The following is a 15,172-nucleotide window of genomic DNA, read 5'->3' as shown; positions in this document are numbered from 1 at the left end:
GCATTTCTCCTGGAAAGCCTGCCAAACAGATCTTCAACGTTGCCTGACAAGAACGGTTCTAGAAAGATCCCAGTGATCGCTGTCTGCACATATTTGGGATGCCAGAATAAAGGGACAACTGACATCTTTACACATCTCTTCTTTTTCTTCAAGAATTAGCAAGTATTGGGCCAAAGTATTTTTTTGTAGCAGAGCTCGAAAGAGAAAATCTGTGTTTTTCGGTTAACGTGTGTGTTTGTGTATGTGTGAGAGAGGGGGGGGCTAAGGTAAATAAAGGGAAGTTTCATATTTCAATCTGTTAATGCTTTGCTTTGTTAGTAGTTAAGTCTTTTATTGTAATCTGATTTTGTACATTAAACAAACCTGGTTGGTGTAATCTATTCTAGAATGAAGAACAGAGTATACGATTGACCACATCAGTAACTGGGTAAACATTTAAATATATGTTGTGACCTGTGGACCATCTCGGTTGTAACATATAATTGGGGGCTGTGCACAATGACGTGCATTTGTAAGTGGGGTAATAATAATTGATGAGTTTTTTTTTTAAAAAAGGGTTTCTTGTGCAATAAAGTACACTATCAGAATGTTGTCTTTAGTTGCAACTACCTTTTTCGGGAAGGAGGGTGTACCCCTGAGTGATTTGAGAAACTTAACCAAGGTTAGATTAAAGGATTTGGCAGAACAGTCGGTGTTAGAGTTAAAACCAGGGGCTAGGAAAGCAGACATAATTGAAGTAGTTAGCACAGTATTTGAAATTGGAAGAAGGAAAAGGCGAACCAGATGGTAGTTCAGTTGAATTAGCTAAAGTTCAGTTACAGTTGAAGCAGCTTGAGCATGAACAGGAAAAAGAGATGAAAAAAATGAACTAGCATCAAAGGGAGCAAGAAGAGCAGCAGGAAAGAGAAAAAGAAAGAAGGGAAGACAAAAGGGGTGGTTTTGACTCCAGTGAAAGTTCTGATGAAGAAAGATCTGACTCCAGCCCAGGACCCAGTGGAGAGCTATTTAAATATATACAAGCCCTCCCCAAGTTTGAGGAAAGGGACATAAAGGCATTTTTCATGCCTTTTGAGAAGAAAACCAAACAGATGAAGTGACCGAAGGAAAGCTGGACACTCTTTATGCAAAGTAGTTTGATGGGCAGAGCTCATGAAGTTCATGCCATGCTTTCTGAGGAGGCTTCTGCAGATTGAGATGGTAAAAAAGGCTATTCTCGCTGCTTATGAGTTGGTCCCTGAGGCGGAGGGCAGAAATTTCGTAACCTCCGGAGGCCATCTGGGCAGATCTATATAGAATTTAAGAGGGTAAAGCAAATTAATTTTGGTTGTTGGATGCGGTCACTAAAGGTGGAGGCCACCTATGAGAACCTTTGGGAATTCTCCTGGAAGAATTGAAAAATTCACTCCTTCCGTTAGCAAGAAACCATGCAGAGAACCAAAGTTTCAACAGTAAGACGGGCAGCGGAAATGGCTGATGATTACGAGCTTCTTTATAAGCCCAAACCCTTTGTCCGTCACTCCCACAGCTCAAAGGAAAAAAGGTGGGAGGGTGAAAGGAAGGCAAGTAGCCGGGGACAAGGGACAGTTGGGAATGCCCCGGGATGTCATCCTCAGGCCAGAAAGGAAGATGCTGAGGGCGGAAGTGAGGTACGCAAGCCTAAGTGTTATCATTGTCACAAGGTGTGGGACACCTTCATACAGAATGCTGCAAGTTTCGGGGTAAACCCTTAGGATTTAATGGGGTCCACAAGGCCAATGCAAAGAAAGGGGCTCTGACCGAGGGTACGAATGACCAGGCTGTAGCTCTGACTGCAGCTGTAAGGCCAAGTACAAAAACCGCAGAGTGTTGGGGACGTGAACAGAATGCCTGCGAGTTATAATGAATTCTTTTCAAAAGAAAAAGTAATTCCTTATCCCTCAAGTGAGGCAGGTAAACCTATAGTTATACTTAGGGATACAGGAGCCACCCAAACCCTTTTGCTGGGAAAAGGCATAACATTTCCAACAGAGTGCACTGAATGTCAAGGTTTTAATGAATGGTATTGGTGGGGAGTATATACCCGTACCTTTGTATCGGGTGCACCTAGAGTATGACCTTCTGTCTGGAACGGTAACTGTAGGAGTTGTGCATAGTTTGCCAGGAGATGGAGTTGACCTAGTCCTGGGGAATGATTTGGCCGGAGAGAAGGTAGTCGCTTCTCCAGTATTCACGGAAAGACCAAGTGAAGTCAGAGACAGAATAGTTGCAGGAAAAGGTTCCAGGAATTTTTCCTTCATCTGTAGTGACCCGAGCAATGGCTAAACAAGTTCCATTTTTGAAGGTAAGGTTGGCACCACAAACAGTCGAATATCTGAAACTTTCTTTGGGGATTTGGATAATCCGAAGGAACTGTCTTCTGTAATCAAGGCTCAGCAAGCCAATCCAGAGTTAAATAAAGTGGCACAATCTGCTGTAACTGAAGATGAGGCAAAATGAGTTCCAGAAGAATAGCATATTAAAAATGGGATTCTGATGAAATGGAGACCTCCTCACAGACCTGCGGACGAAGAATGGACGGTTGTTCACCAGATAGTGGTACTGCCCAAGTATTGCTGGGAAATATTAAGGATAGCACGTGAAATTCCTATAGCAGGACATGTGGGGATCCGGAAGACCCAATCATGAATAAGTCGACATTTTTACTGGCCAGCTCTTTCCAAGGGTGTGGTGCAGTTTTGTAAAACATGCCAGATTGTGAGAAAACCGCAACCAGCCATAAAACTGGTACCTCTAATTCCCATACCAGTTTTTGAGGAGCCATTTAGTAGGGTGTTAGTCTGTGTAGGGCCTTTACCGAAAACAAAAGCGGAAGATCAATATATACTCACTATCATGGATATGGCTACTCGGTTCCCAGAGGCCATTCCCTTGAGAGCAATTTCTGCTAAGGTAGTGGTAGAGGTTAACCCATTCTTCACTAGATATGGATTCCCAATTGAGATTCAGTTGGATCAATTTTATGTCTAAATTTTTCATTAAGTTAGGGGTAATTTGTGTATAGCACAGTTAAGGTCTTCAGCATATCACCCACAGACAAAAGGGGCTTTAGAAAGGTCCCATCAGACCCACAAAATGATCGGGGCATACTGTCATGAATATCCCCATGATTGGGATTAAAGGCTGGAATTTCTTTTGTTTGCTACTCTGTATTCACCTATTGAGTCTATCATTTTAGTCCTTTTTAATTAGTTTACGGACATGAGATAAGAGGTTCTCTAAAACTAATTGAAGAAAGATTTGTCCCTCTGTTCTAAAAATCTGTTAGATTATGTATCTGTGTTCCGGGAACAGCTCACGAGAGCTTGCAAAGTGGCTGAGGAACAACTGAAAACTTCCAAAACAACCATGAAGAAATGGGCAGACAAGTATGCCAAGACCTGATGAGTTGTTGGTATTACTGCCTTGACGGCGAACTGCTGAAAACTCAGTACCGTGGTCCATATAAAGTGGTCAAAAGAATTGATGAAGTAGATTATTTGATTGACACTCCAGATTGCCGGATAAAGTATCGGCTGTCACATCAATATGTTGAAACAATATCGCTGAGAGGAGGATAGGCAAGTGCAAGTATGATTCTTGGTAGGCACAGTGAAGGATGAGGCAAAAGGAGGCCAAGACAATTCTCAAATCGAACCTCCGACTATCTGTTTAGCTAATACCGAATTATTAGGGAGATTGGACACTATACTTTCGCTTTTAGATGCAGAACAACGAGAAGACCTAACAAGGCCACTCACAGCATTTAAAGGAGTCTGTAGGGACAAACCAGGATGTACAACCTTAGCCATACATGATGTGGATGTAGGCGAATACTTGACTATAAAACAACATCCTTATCGCTTAAGTCCAGAGAAACCGGCCCAGGTAAAATCAGAAATCCAATACATGCTGGAAAACCACCTAATTGAACACAGACGAAGCAACTGGAGCTCCCCAGTTGTGTTTGTGCCTAAACCTGACGGTTCAACTAGATTCTGCATAGACTACAGAAAACTTAATGCAGTAACAAAGGCAGACTCCTACCTAATTCCTCACTTGGAAGACTGTATTGACAGTGGGCAGTGCCACGCTTCTTACAAAAATAGATTTGTTAAAGGGATACTGGCAGGTTTCTTTAACACCGAGCTAAAGAAATATCGACCTTTGTCACAGCAGGCAGTCTTTTCTAATGCCGAGTGGTGCCATTTGGGCTAAAAAGAAAATGCCCCAGCAACCTTTCAGAGACTAATGAATCAAGTGGTAGCCAGTGTTCTTAACTGTGTGGTTTACCTCTATGATGTGCTGGTATACAGTGACACTTGGAAGGACCACTTGGAACAACTAGAAACTCTATTTCGAAAACTACAATCGGCTGATTTAGTGATAAACCTTACCAAAAGTGAATTTGTAAAAACGAGAGTAACTTACCTCGGGCATATAGTAAGGCAAGAACAAGTGTTGCCAAAAACAGCACATGTATAAGCATTGGTGGAGTTCGCTACCCCTAAGACTAAGCAAGAAATCATGAGGTTTTTGGGAATGTGTGGTTTATACCAAATTTTATTACTATAGCTGCTCCACTGACAGATTTGCTGCAGAAAAAAGTAGTGTTGTCAGGGGAGTGCCAAGCATCTTCTGAGTGGCTGAAAGTCATTTTGATTAATGAACCAGTGTTGGCTGCCCCAAATTTCACTAAGCCATTCAAGGTAGCAGTTGATGCTAGTGATCTGGGGGTCGGTGCAGCCATGTTACAAGTCGATGAATCGGGCATAGAAAAGCTAGTGAGATACTTTCCCAAAAAGCTAAATCGACACCAAAAAAGATATTCAACAATAGAAAAAGAATCCCTGGGTTTATAACTGGCTGTTAAGCATTTTGAGGTCCATGTCCACCGTGACTATAGAGAGACACTGGTATATACTGATCATAACCCCCTAGCCTTGCAAAAATTCAAAAGTCAATGCCAGACTATTCCGATGTAATTTACTATTGCAACCTTATCACTTAAAGATTATCCATATTGCGGGGAAAAATGAAGTAATTGCAATGGTTTGTCTAGGATTTAACTTTGCTTTGAGCTATCAGAGTGCAACGATGATACAAAGCAGAACTGTATTAGCTACGGGGAAAGAGCGAATAAGAATGTGTAAATGTGTTTTAATATTTTTAATCATCTGTTTTTTCCATACTTGGTAATGAAACGCATTTGAAAATGGCGTTTCATTCCTCCAAGGATGGAGGTGTTAAGAAAGTGCTTCAATTTTTTGTTAAATTGTTTTAAAGACTTGTGTTTTAAAACTCAAAAGGATTCCATAGATGCTGGACTTTTTTAAAAAATCATCGGAAGATCTTTTGAACTTTGCTTGTAAACAACCCTTAATGGAAGTCGCCTATCTTCAGATAAGTACCCAGCGGGGAGTTTTTGAACTTGGGAGGATGTTTACAGAGAAGTGACAGGTCAAGATTTATAGGGGTCAGGAGGCTTGATTCTTGAGATATTGTTTTTGGTTTTGCTTTGGACAGAAAATTGGGTTGTTGGCAGTGTTCTGAAAGAAGTTTTAAAAATCAACCTGCCAAGGGCGCAACCCCAGCTCAGCCTTTTCCATCTCTTTGAGAAGCTCTTAGAAGCAAGTGTAAGAAATAGAGAAATTGCTGCTGCATTCCTCCTGAAGGTCCCTTTTCCGAAAGCCTGCTAAACTGATCTTCAACGTCGCCTGAAAAGAACTGTTCTATAAAGATCCCAGTGACAGCCGTCTACCCGTATTTGGGATGCCAGAATAAAGGGACAACTGACATTCTGCCACATCTCTCTTTTTCTTCAAGAATTAGCAAGTATTTGGCCAAGTATTGTTTTCTCTTTTTTTTTTATAACAGAGCGCTACGGAGAAAATCTCTATTTTTTGGTTAACCTGTGTGTGTGAGGGGCGAAGGTTAAAAAAAGGAGCTTTCATATTTCAATCTGTGTTAAAGCTTTGCTTCGTTCGTGGTTAAGTCTTGTTTTATAATAAACTGATTTTGTTTTTTAAAGAAACATGGTGGGTGTATTTTCTGGGATAAAGAGTACATGATTGACTGCATCAGTAACAGGGTAAACATTTAAATACAAGTTGTGCCCTGTGGATAAGTGGAACTAGAAAAAACAGTGCCCTCCTCCCACTTCGGTCGTAACAGTTCATTATTGTGACCTGTATGATGATGTGGGTTGAACAAGATTGCCCATGGCAACCCCTGCTCAATCTCTTCAGTGTCCATTGAAGAATGGAGTAGTTCTTGATTTAACAGCTGAATTAATCTAGTTGTTGAATTGTGACTCTTTAGATGGAAGGATTTTTTTTTTTAAGAACTGTACAGATGTGATTGACGAAATAAAAATTAAGTGCTGGAAATACTCAGGTCAGGCAGCATCTGTGGAGAGAGAAGCAGAGTTAACATTTCAGGTCTGTGGCCTTTCATCAGAAGTTCTGATGAAAGGTCACAGACTTGAAACATTAACTCTGATTTTCTCTCCACAGATGCTACCTGACCTGCTGAGTATTTCCAATACTTTGTTTTTCAGGTTTCCAGCATCTGCAGTATTTTGCTTTTATTTTTGTGATTGGCGATGTGTGTTTCATGGGGTACCAGACCATGAAATCAGCCCACATAAGGTTTTCCTGTCTTAGTTCTATTAAATGGCATTTTTTTACTTCAAATAGGACCTTCAAATCGCTCAAACTCTGTATCCTCACTGGACCTGGAAGGGGAATCAGTCTCTGAACTAGGAGCAGGACCTTCTGGGAGTAATGGTGTTGAAGCTTTACAGCTGTTGGAACATGAACAAGGTAAACAAAAGGAATGGTGGTAATACAGTTTGAAGATTCAGTTGGCAAAACAGGATTTTAACAGCATTATATACCAAACCACTGAGTGGATTCATTTCATTTAGATTTTCTTTGTATCGAGCACTGTGTCCTATAAAGAATTGTTGGAACCATCCCTGCTGCTCAACCTCTACTAATGCTTTCTCCATTACCCATCCCACTTCAATATTATTTATTAAGTTGTACAAGAATTTGCATGCTTTCTTTGGTCACAAAATATAGATTAACAGGTTACGTGCTGATGTGTAGGTCATACAGTACTTACTGTTAATTGTATATTTGGATGTTCAATTGCATTCAGGCAGTGGGCATTAATTGGAATTTCACTTATGCTCCTATAGATAGGGGCAGAGTGAAACTGTTGGGTTTAGAGGTGCATTTTTGTAATGGATGTGTCTGTAGTTAAAAGCTTGTAAGTGTAAAGATGAGGCCCCAGTTCTATCCTTCACCACCTGGCTACCGAGAGTATAACACTTCCCATTTCTCTACTTTTAATTGAGTATGATGAGTTTTATGGAGATATACTGGATTTGTTGTTTAGATAAGTTAGAACTTTTTCTCTTCTGTTTGGGTGGTGAACACCCTGTTGTTCAGTAAAAAAATTTCTGAATTCAGCGACATTGGAAGCAAATTCAGGTGGCTGTGGTTGGAAGAGTGAAGTGGAGGTGTGGATAAAATGCCGTGGAAGGTCTGATGCTCTGCAGCTTGGTGCATGTGGCAGATTGTGTGCATGTGGCAGAACAGGAGCCCTTGGCAGAGGAACTGGATTTGGGTGGTGTAATTCCTGAACTGCCCTGCCATGTTCTGTCTGTCTGGGCTGTCTTTTTCAGTAGTAAGTAAATAATTGAAATTCCATGAGTGATTTCCTCCACAGCCTCCTCTATGGTCCATGCCCACAGGTAGGAGATAAATCCTTTTCTGTTTGTCAGATACAGCTATAGGGATGAATTTCATTTAACTTCCTCTCTTAAATCGCTGCTTTTTGGTGAGCATGGTCTGCAAGGTTGCTTCATGGGGAGAAAGTCCCCAGCTGTCACCTCTTGTACATTGTTAGAAATGGTATACGGCGACCAAGGCTTTCTTTTTTTTATTCCTTCTTGGGATCTGAGTGTCGCTGACAAGGCCAGCATATATTGCACATTCCTATTTTGCCCTTGACAAGGTGGTGGTGAACCGCTACCTTGAACTGCTGCAGTCCATGTGGTGTAGGTACACCCACAGTACTGTTGGGCGGGTGCGGTGGGATTTGCATGATTTTGACCCAGTGATGGTGAGTGACTTGGAGGGGAATTTCCCATGCATCTGCTGCCCTTGTCCTTCTAGGTTCGAGAGGTCACTGGCTTGGAAGGTGCTGTCGAAGGAGCCTTGCCGAGTTGCTGCAGTGCATCTTGTAGATGGTACACACTGCAGCCATGGTGTGCCTGTAGTGAAGGGAGTGAATGTTTAAGGTGGTGGGTGGGGTGCTGATCGAATGGGCTGCATTGTCTTCGATAGTGTCGAGTTTCTTATGCTGTTGGAGCCACCCTCATCCAGGCAAGTGTAGAGTATTCCATCACACTCATGACTGTACGTTGTTGATGGTGGACAGGCTTTGGGGAATCAGGAGGCGAGTTGCCACACAACTCCCAGCCTTTGACCTGCTCTTGTAGCCACAGAATTTATATGGCTGGCCCAGTTAAGTTTCTGGGCAGTTGTAACCCCAGACTGTTGATGGTGGGGGATTCAGCAAATGGTAATGCTGTTGCATGTCAAGGGGAGATGGTTAGATTCTCTCTTTTTGAGAGGGGAGATGGTCATTGCCTGGCACTTGGTGCGAATATCACTTGTTAGTTAACAGCCCAAGCCTGAATGCTGTTCAAGTTTTGCTGCATGCGGGCACAGACTTTTTCAGTATCTGAGGATTCGCGAATGGTACTGAACATCATGCAATCATCGAACATTCCCACTTCTGCCCTACTGTTAGAGGGAGGTCATTGAGCAGCCGAAGATGGTTAGGCTTGGAACACTACTCTGAGGAACTCCTGCAGCAACGTCCCGGGGCTTAGATGTTTGACTTCGAGCAATCACAGCCATCTTCCATTGTGCTAGCTATGCCTCCAACACTTGGAGAGTTTTTCCCCCTGATTCTCATTGACTTCAAATTTTCTAGGGCTCCTTGCTGCCACACTTGCTCAGATGCTGCCTTGATGTTGAGGACAGTCACTCTCACCTCACCTCTTATACTCAGCTCCTTTGTCCATGTTTGGACCAAGGCTGTAATGAGGTCAGGAGCCGAGTGGCTTTGGCTGAACATAAACTGAGCATCGGTGAGCAACATATTTGCTATGTAAGTGCCACTTGATAACACAGTTGATGAAATCTTCCATTACTTTGCTGCTGATGGAGAGTAGGCTGATGCAGGTTGGATTTGTGCTGCTTTTTGTGGACAGGACAAACCTGAGCAATTTTCCACATTGTCAGATAGATGCCAGTAGCTGTACTGGAATAGCTTGGCGAGGGGCGCAGAAAGTTCTGGAGCATGTCTTCAGTACGAGAGCCGGAATGTTGTCAAAACCCATAGTTTTTTCTGTATCCAGTATCTTCAGCCATTTCTTGACGTGAAGTGAATTGAATTGTCTGCAGACAGGCATCTATGATGGGAGCCTCAGGAGGAGGCTGTGATGGATCATCCACTTTGCACTTCTGGTTGAAGACGGTTGCAAATGCTTCAGCCTTGTCTTTTGCACTGACTTGCTGGGCGACCCCATCATTGAGGATGGGGATGTTTATGTAGCCTTCTCCTCTGGTTAGTTGTTTAATTGTCCATCGCCATTCACGACTGGATGTAGCAGGACTGCAGAGCTTTGATCCAATCCGTTGGTTATGGGATTGCTTAGCTCTGTCTATTACATGCTGCTTCCACTGTTTAGCCTGCATGTAGTCCTGTGGTGTAGCTTCACCAGGTTGGCACCTCAGTTTTAGATATGCCTGCTGCTGGCATACTCTTCACTCCTAATTAAGCCAGTAGTGGTCCCCTGGCTTGATGGTAATGCTAGAGTGAGGGATAGGCAAGCCATGAGGTTACAAATTGTGTCTGAATACAATTCTGCTGACGTATAATTCAATTTATACTGTACCATATTATTCCATGGGTATGGTGAAATGCTTAGCCAACTCACTTGGCATTTTCTTCACGGATGAAGATTTTGGGAAGGTTGTAGTCATTGATTGCAGGCCCGTTGGTGGCTAGTCAGACCTATCCATGTCTGGCAGATTCTCCCACAGTGGGTACAAGTGAAGATGTTATCGCTGCTGGGGGCAATTGGATCTACCTTCTCCTCTTTTCTCTTTCATGCTGGTTCTTCGCTCAGTCTCAAAGGTGTCTGTAGCCCTCCTGATGTAGCATCTCCAGGCATCACGATCTATGGCCTGTGCTTCCCATTGGCGATGGTAGATGTGGCCCGCAGAGAGGGACCTCTTAAGGGAGTCCTTGAAACATTTGCACGGAGCCTCTGTTCCTTTTACCCGTGGTCAGCTCTCCATACAACACTGTCTTAGGCAGGCAACTGTCGTCTGGGAAATGTGACCCACCCAACACAGTTGGCTTTGCAGGAAGATGACCTCGATGCTGGTGATGGCTGTTTCTAGGACTTCAGTGTTTGTGATGCAGTCTTGCCTGCGGATCTTGAGGATGCTGTGGAGGCAGTGCTTATGGAAGCACTCTAGAAGGCGTACTTGATGGCGGTATAGGATCCATGACTCGGCACCATACAGAAGGGTGGTGAGGGCTATAGCTTTGTACAGTTTGAGTTTGGGCTGTGCTCTGAGGCTGTGTTTGCTCCACACACGTTTGTATAGTCTGCCAAATGTTCTGCTTGATTTTGAAAGTCACTTCCTTGTCTATGGTGGCATCAAACAAGATGTTCCCCAAATAAGTAAATTGCTTGACTGCATTCAGCTCGGTTCCCTCAATGACCGTGCTCGGTGGTCTATATTCTTGGGGTGCAGGCTGATGCAGGACTTCAGTTTTCTTTAAACTGAATTTTAGTCCGAAGAGTTGTGCCACCTTGGAAAAGTGTGTCGTTATACGTTGCAGGTCTGATTGACTGTGGGCCAGGAGAGCGCAGTCATCGGTGAAAAGAAGTTCACGGATGAATTTTTCTTGTGTCTTTGTGTGAGCCTGAAGACGCCTAAGGTTGAAAAGGTCTCCATCAGTCTGGAACCGTACGTAAACTCCCTCCTTTAAGGTCTTCCATTGTCTGCTGCAACATCGTGCTAAAAAAGATAGTGAATAGGGTCGGGGCCAGCATACATCCCTGCTTCACGCCATTGGAGATACAGAAGGGATTTGAGAGGTCGCTGTTTTGCTTGACTTGTCCGTACTGATTTTTATGAAACTGCTTCACCATGGCCAGGAACCTGGGTGGGCATCCAAGTTTTTCAAGGTTTTTACAAAGTCCATCTCTGCTCAGTGTCGAATGCTTTGGTGAGGTCTACGAAAGTGACGTAAGTGCCTTTGTTTTGCTCCTGACACTTTTCTTGTAATTGTCTGAGTGCAAATACCATGTCTGTGGTGTCTCTGTTTGCTCTGAAACCACACTGGCTCTCTGGGAGATTTCCTTCCGCAATGGTAGGCACAAGCCAGTTCAGAAGTATTCTAGCCAGGATCTTCCCAGCAATAGAAAGGAGGGTGATCCCACAGTAGTAGGAGCAGTCTGATTTTTCTCCCTTGGTTTTGTACAAGGTGATGATAACAGCATCACGAAGATCCCGTGGAATCTTGCCCTGTTCCCAGCAGGCTGTGAAAAACTCTTGAAACTTGGTGTATAGGGCAGGACAACCATCCTTCAAGGCTTTGGGTGGAATTTCATCAGCTCCGGGGGCTCTGTTGTTGTTTATCTGGTTGTTGGCCACAGTTTCCTCCAGAGTTGGGCTTTCATCCAGTTCTTCTTTGGCAGGCTGTTGTTGGATGCGATTGATGACAGTATCATGTACTGTGTGCTTGGTGCTGAAGAGAGTTTCAGTGTGCTCCGACCAGCAATCCAGGACTGACTCCTTGTCAGTGTGTAGGGTCTTGCCACCGGCGCTCCTCAAGGAGTTTTGGATTTGATATGCTGGTCCATATGCAGATTTTAGTGCTTCATAGAGACTTATGTCACCAGTATCAGCATACAGTTGAGTTTTTTCCACAAGTGCAATCCACCAGTCATTCTGGATGTTCCTGAGTTTACATTGAAGGGTGCTGCATGCTTGACGATAGGCTGTCTTTTTCTCTTGGCTGGCCGGCTGAGCCAGGTGAACCTGATGAGCTGACCTTTTTATTTTTAACAGATCTTGAATTTCTTTGTCATTTTCATCAAATCAGTGTGTTTGAGTTTGAATCAATGTGGTTGAAAGCAGCATTAAGGTGATTGAAAAGGTGATGGACTAAGGATATTTGTCAAGTGGAATTATAATTCCTTTGTCATGAACAGCAATAATGCTAGACGAGCTATCAGCTTGACCTGGGTGGTTTCAGGAGCCTGGAAAGGTGATATATTTGAAGCACAGTCTTGTTCTCGCAGTACAGTGGGCGGCACAGTACTGTGGGCGGTGCAGTGGTTAGCACCGCAACCTCACAGCTCCAGGGACCTGGGTTCGATTCTGGGTACTGCCTGTGTGGAGTTTGCAAGTTATCCCTGTGCCTGCGTGGGTTTTCGCCGGGTGCTGCGGTTTCCTCCCACATCCAAAAGACTTGCAGGTGATAGGTAAATTGGCCATTGTAAATTGCCCCTCGTGTAGGGAGGTGATAGGGAATATGGGATTACTGCAGGGTGAGTATAAATGGGTGGTTGTTGGTCGGTACAGACTCGGTGGGCTGAAGGGCCTGTTTCAGTGCTGTATCTCTAAAAATAAAATAAAAATATTGTTGGCTGTGGTTGCGTTGCTGCAACAGTGATCATGATGTTTTTGTTGAGTGGTTTGTGTTGGCCTTGGCTGAGTGCACTCAGCTTGACTGGGTCTTTTGCAAGTTGGTGTTGCCATGTCATAGTGGAATTAGAGGGTATGTTCCAGCTGCTGTGCTGATGCCCTTATCCCGATGGAAAGACCTGACATCTGCAGAGATGTCTGTGTGCTTCACTCAGGCATTTTGATTGATACGGTCATTCTGGAAGATTATCTCATTGCCAAAGGCCTTGTACCTCTTGGAGGAAAAATGTGTAATGCAGTAGTTGCAGTTTCTCCTTGGCTTTGGCAGGATCCCTAATGGTTCTTTTGCATTCGGAAATTTTACATGTGCTACTAAAGCATTTTGGGCAAGTGGAAACCTGGATGGGTATGCATTGTTATCTGTCCATTTTGCTTCCAAAATCCAGGGATCGTGTTTACAGTGATCTCAAACTGGGATGAATTCTTTTCCATGCCTTTTGGGGTGTCAAAGTGAGTATAGTACTGTGATGTCCCCAGTAGTCATGGTCCATCTGCATTTCCTGTTAACTCCTGATCTCTGGAGGCTTGGATTCGTAGTTCCACTAAACTTCTGTCAGTTGTAATGAATGCCTCTAGTTCATCATTAATATTCAATCAAATTTTGAAATTTGAAGTTCCCGGAACTCAGTATGTATTGTGCTGATGATATACATGGTGGTGCTGCAGAATTTGTTAATCTCAACTTCTGAACATACATGGTTAACCAAGTCTTGCTTAGGGTTTGTTGCAAGTCTTGCTTAGTTGTGATTTATGGTAATGACACAACTTTGAGGTACGTTGGGTTCCGTGAACCTGGAGATAGCGAGCAAGAAGAAATGGCACTAGGCTCCATTACACATGATGTAGTGGAGGAAGGGAGCATGATTTCTGGGTCCAACTTGCTGTTTTGGGACTGAGGTCTTTGCTGTCGTAAACTAGTATTTAAGACCATGCTGTATTTGGGTTGTCGGTCACTGACAGTTCTGATTTTATTTAAAAACCTGTCTATTGTTCACAGTCGGAAAGAGAAGGGGCTGGGAGAGGGTGAGACTGGGGAAGAGAGAGCAACAGAGAGACCTGGTACAGCTGTCCCTGCCCTTGTCCCCTCTTCTCACAGCAAAGCAACATGATTCTGCTGCTGCAGTCATTAAAGCATCTTGATAACTACAAGTGTCTAACAATGATTACTAGTCTTTTTTAGACTCAAATAAGGCAGAAAATAGTTGATGACTGAAAATACTACATATTCATCCAGGAAGCTAAAATTTTGAATACGTTTCTTGTTGACATTGCAACTGCTGTTTAAAAAAATAAAATGCCAGACCAAAGCAACATATGTGCAAAAAGCATGGAAAGTCCTTATAATCTCAACCTTTTAATTTCCAAATCACGATATCCTCCGAGTGGGTAGATACTTGCTGCGTAAATCAAATTTTTGTTTTTAGGGATATTGATTTCTGTAATTAGAACTAACACCCACAGGTGGGATACACTTCATACTAGTGTTCTTAAAGCAGCATTGTCCAGTCAAGGAACAGTATATCAACAGAAATTTTGATCGAAGGAAAGGAAGTGGCTTTCACAGATAACGAGGAAGCTGGTGCTTCTTGCAGGATGTGATCTGGATATCATCATTTTGAGTTGCATGGATGATATTTTTGTGTAAATGACATTTTGTAAAATGGTTTTGTGATAAGCATGTCACATTTTGCATTGAAGTAACGATTATTACAACATGCAGCAATATTCTCATGGTCTTTGTAAGCCTACCTCTAACTGAAATGTCTATTGGTACTCTATTCCTGCAGTTGACAAAGTGTTCTGCGAATGCCGTTACAGGTTTTCTATCTTGTGTACAACACTTTTAACTACAGAAATCACTGTTCTCTTCAAAAAAAAAAATACATTAACTTTTTCACTGAACTTCATGTATTTTTGGAGGATTCATGCCACTTCTTTATGTCCTGTTATAGCCACAACACAAGACAATCTAGATGACAAACTGCGTAAATTTGAAATTAGAGACATGATGGGGCTGACAGATGACAGGGACATTTCAGAAACTGTGAGTGAGACCTGGAGCACTGATGTCTTAGGAAGTGATTTTGATCCAAACATTGATGAAGACAGACTACAAGATATTGCAGGTAAATAATTAACTGTTAATGGTGAATTTGTTTGTATTTCAGCATTTCTAGTAATATTTTTAGTCGGGATTCTAATGTGTGACCTAATTGGTCATAACGGCATTGCTAAGGTATGTTATAACATAGCCTTGTAAACACAAAATATTTTAGCATGGTAATTGATGTGTTTCCAATTTGCTATATAAAAACATAACACTGAATTACATTAATTAACTCTGT

At 42.8% G+C, this 15,172-nt stretch overlaps 1 protein-coding gene across 11 annotated transcripts in view; it reads left to right on the top strand.

Moving 5' to 3' along the window:
- Positions 1-15,172, top strand: part of gapvd1 (GTPase activating protein and VPS9 domains 1) — a 141,315-nt gene that overhangs the window by 78,594 nt on the left and 47,549 nt on the right. For all 11 annotated transcript variants that reach the window (XM_068012469.1, XM_068012465.1, XM_068012475.1 and 8 more), the window contains 2 exons: positions 6,714-6,839; positions 14,780-14,953. In XM_068012469.1, the coding sequence (XP_067868570.1) occupies positions 6,714-6,839; positions 14,780-14,953 (300 nt within the window). The remainder of the gene's footprint in view (positions 1-6,713; positions 6,840-14,779; positions 14,954-15,172) is intronic.

Source organism: Heterodontus francisci, chromosome 32 (assembly GCF_036365525.1).
Source record: "Heterodontus francisci isolate sHetFra1 chromosome 32, sHetFra1.hap1, whole genome shotgun sequence".
In the NCBI taxonomy this organism is placed as follows: Eukaryota; Metazoa; Chordata; class Chondrichthyes; order Heterodontiformes; family Heterodontidae; genus Heterodontus; species Heterodontus francisci.
The sequence above is the reverse complement of the archived record's forward strand: the minus strand, read 5'-3'. Positions and strand labels throughout refer to the sequence as shown.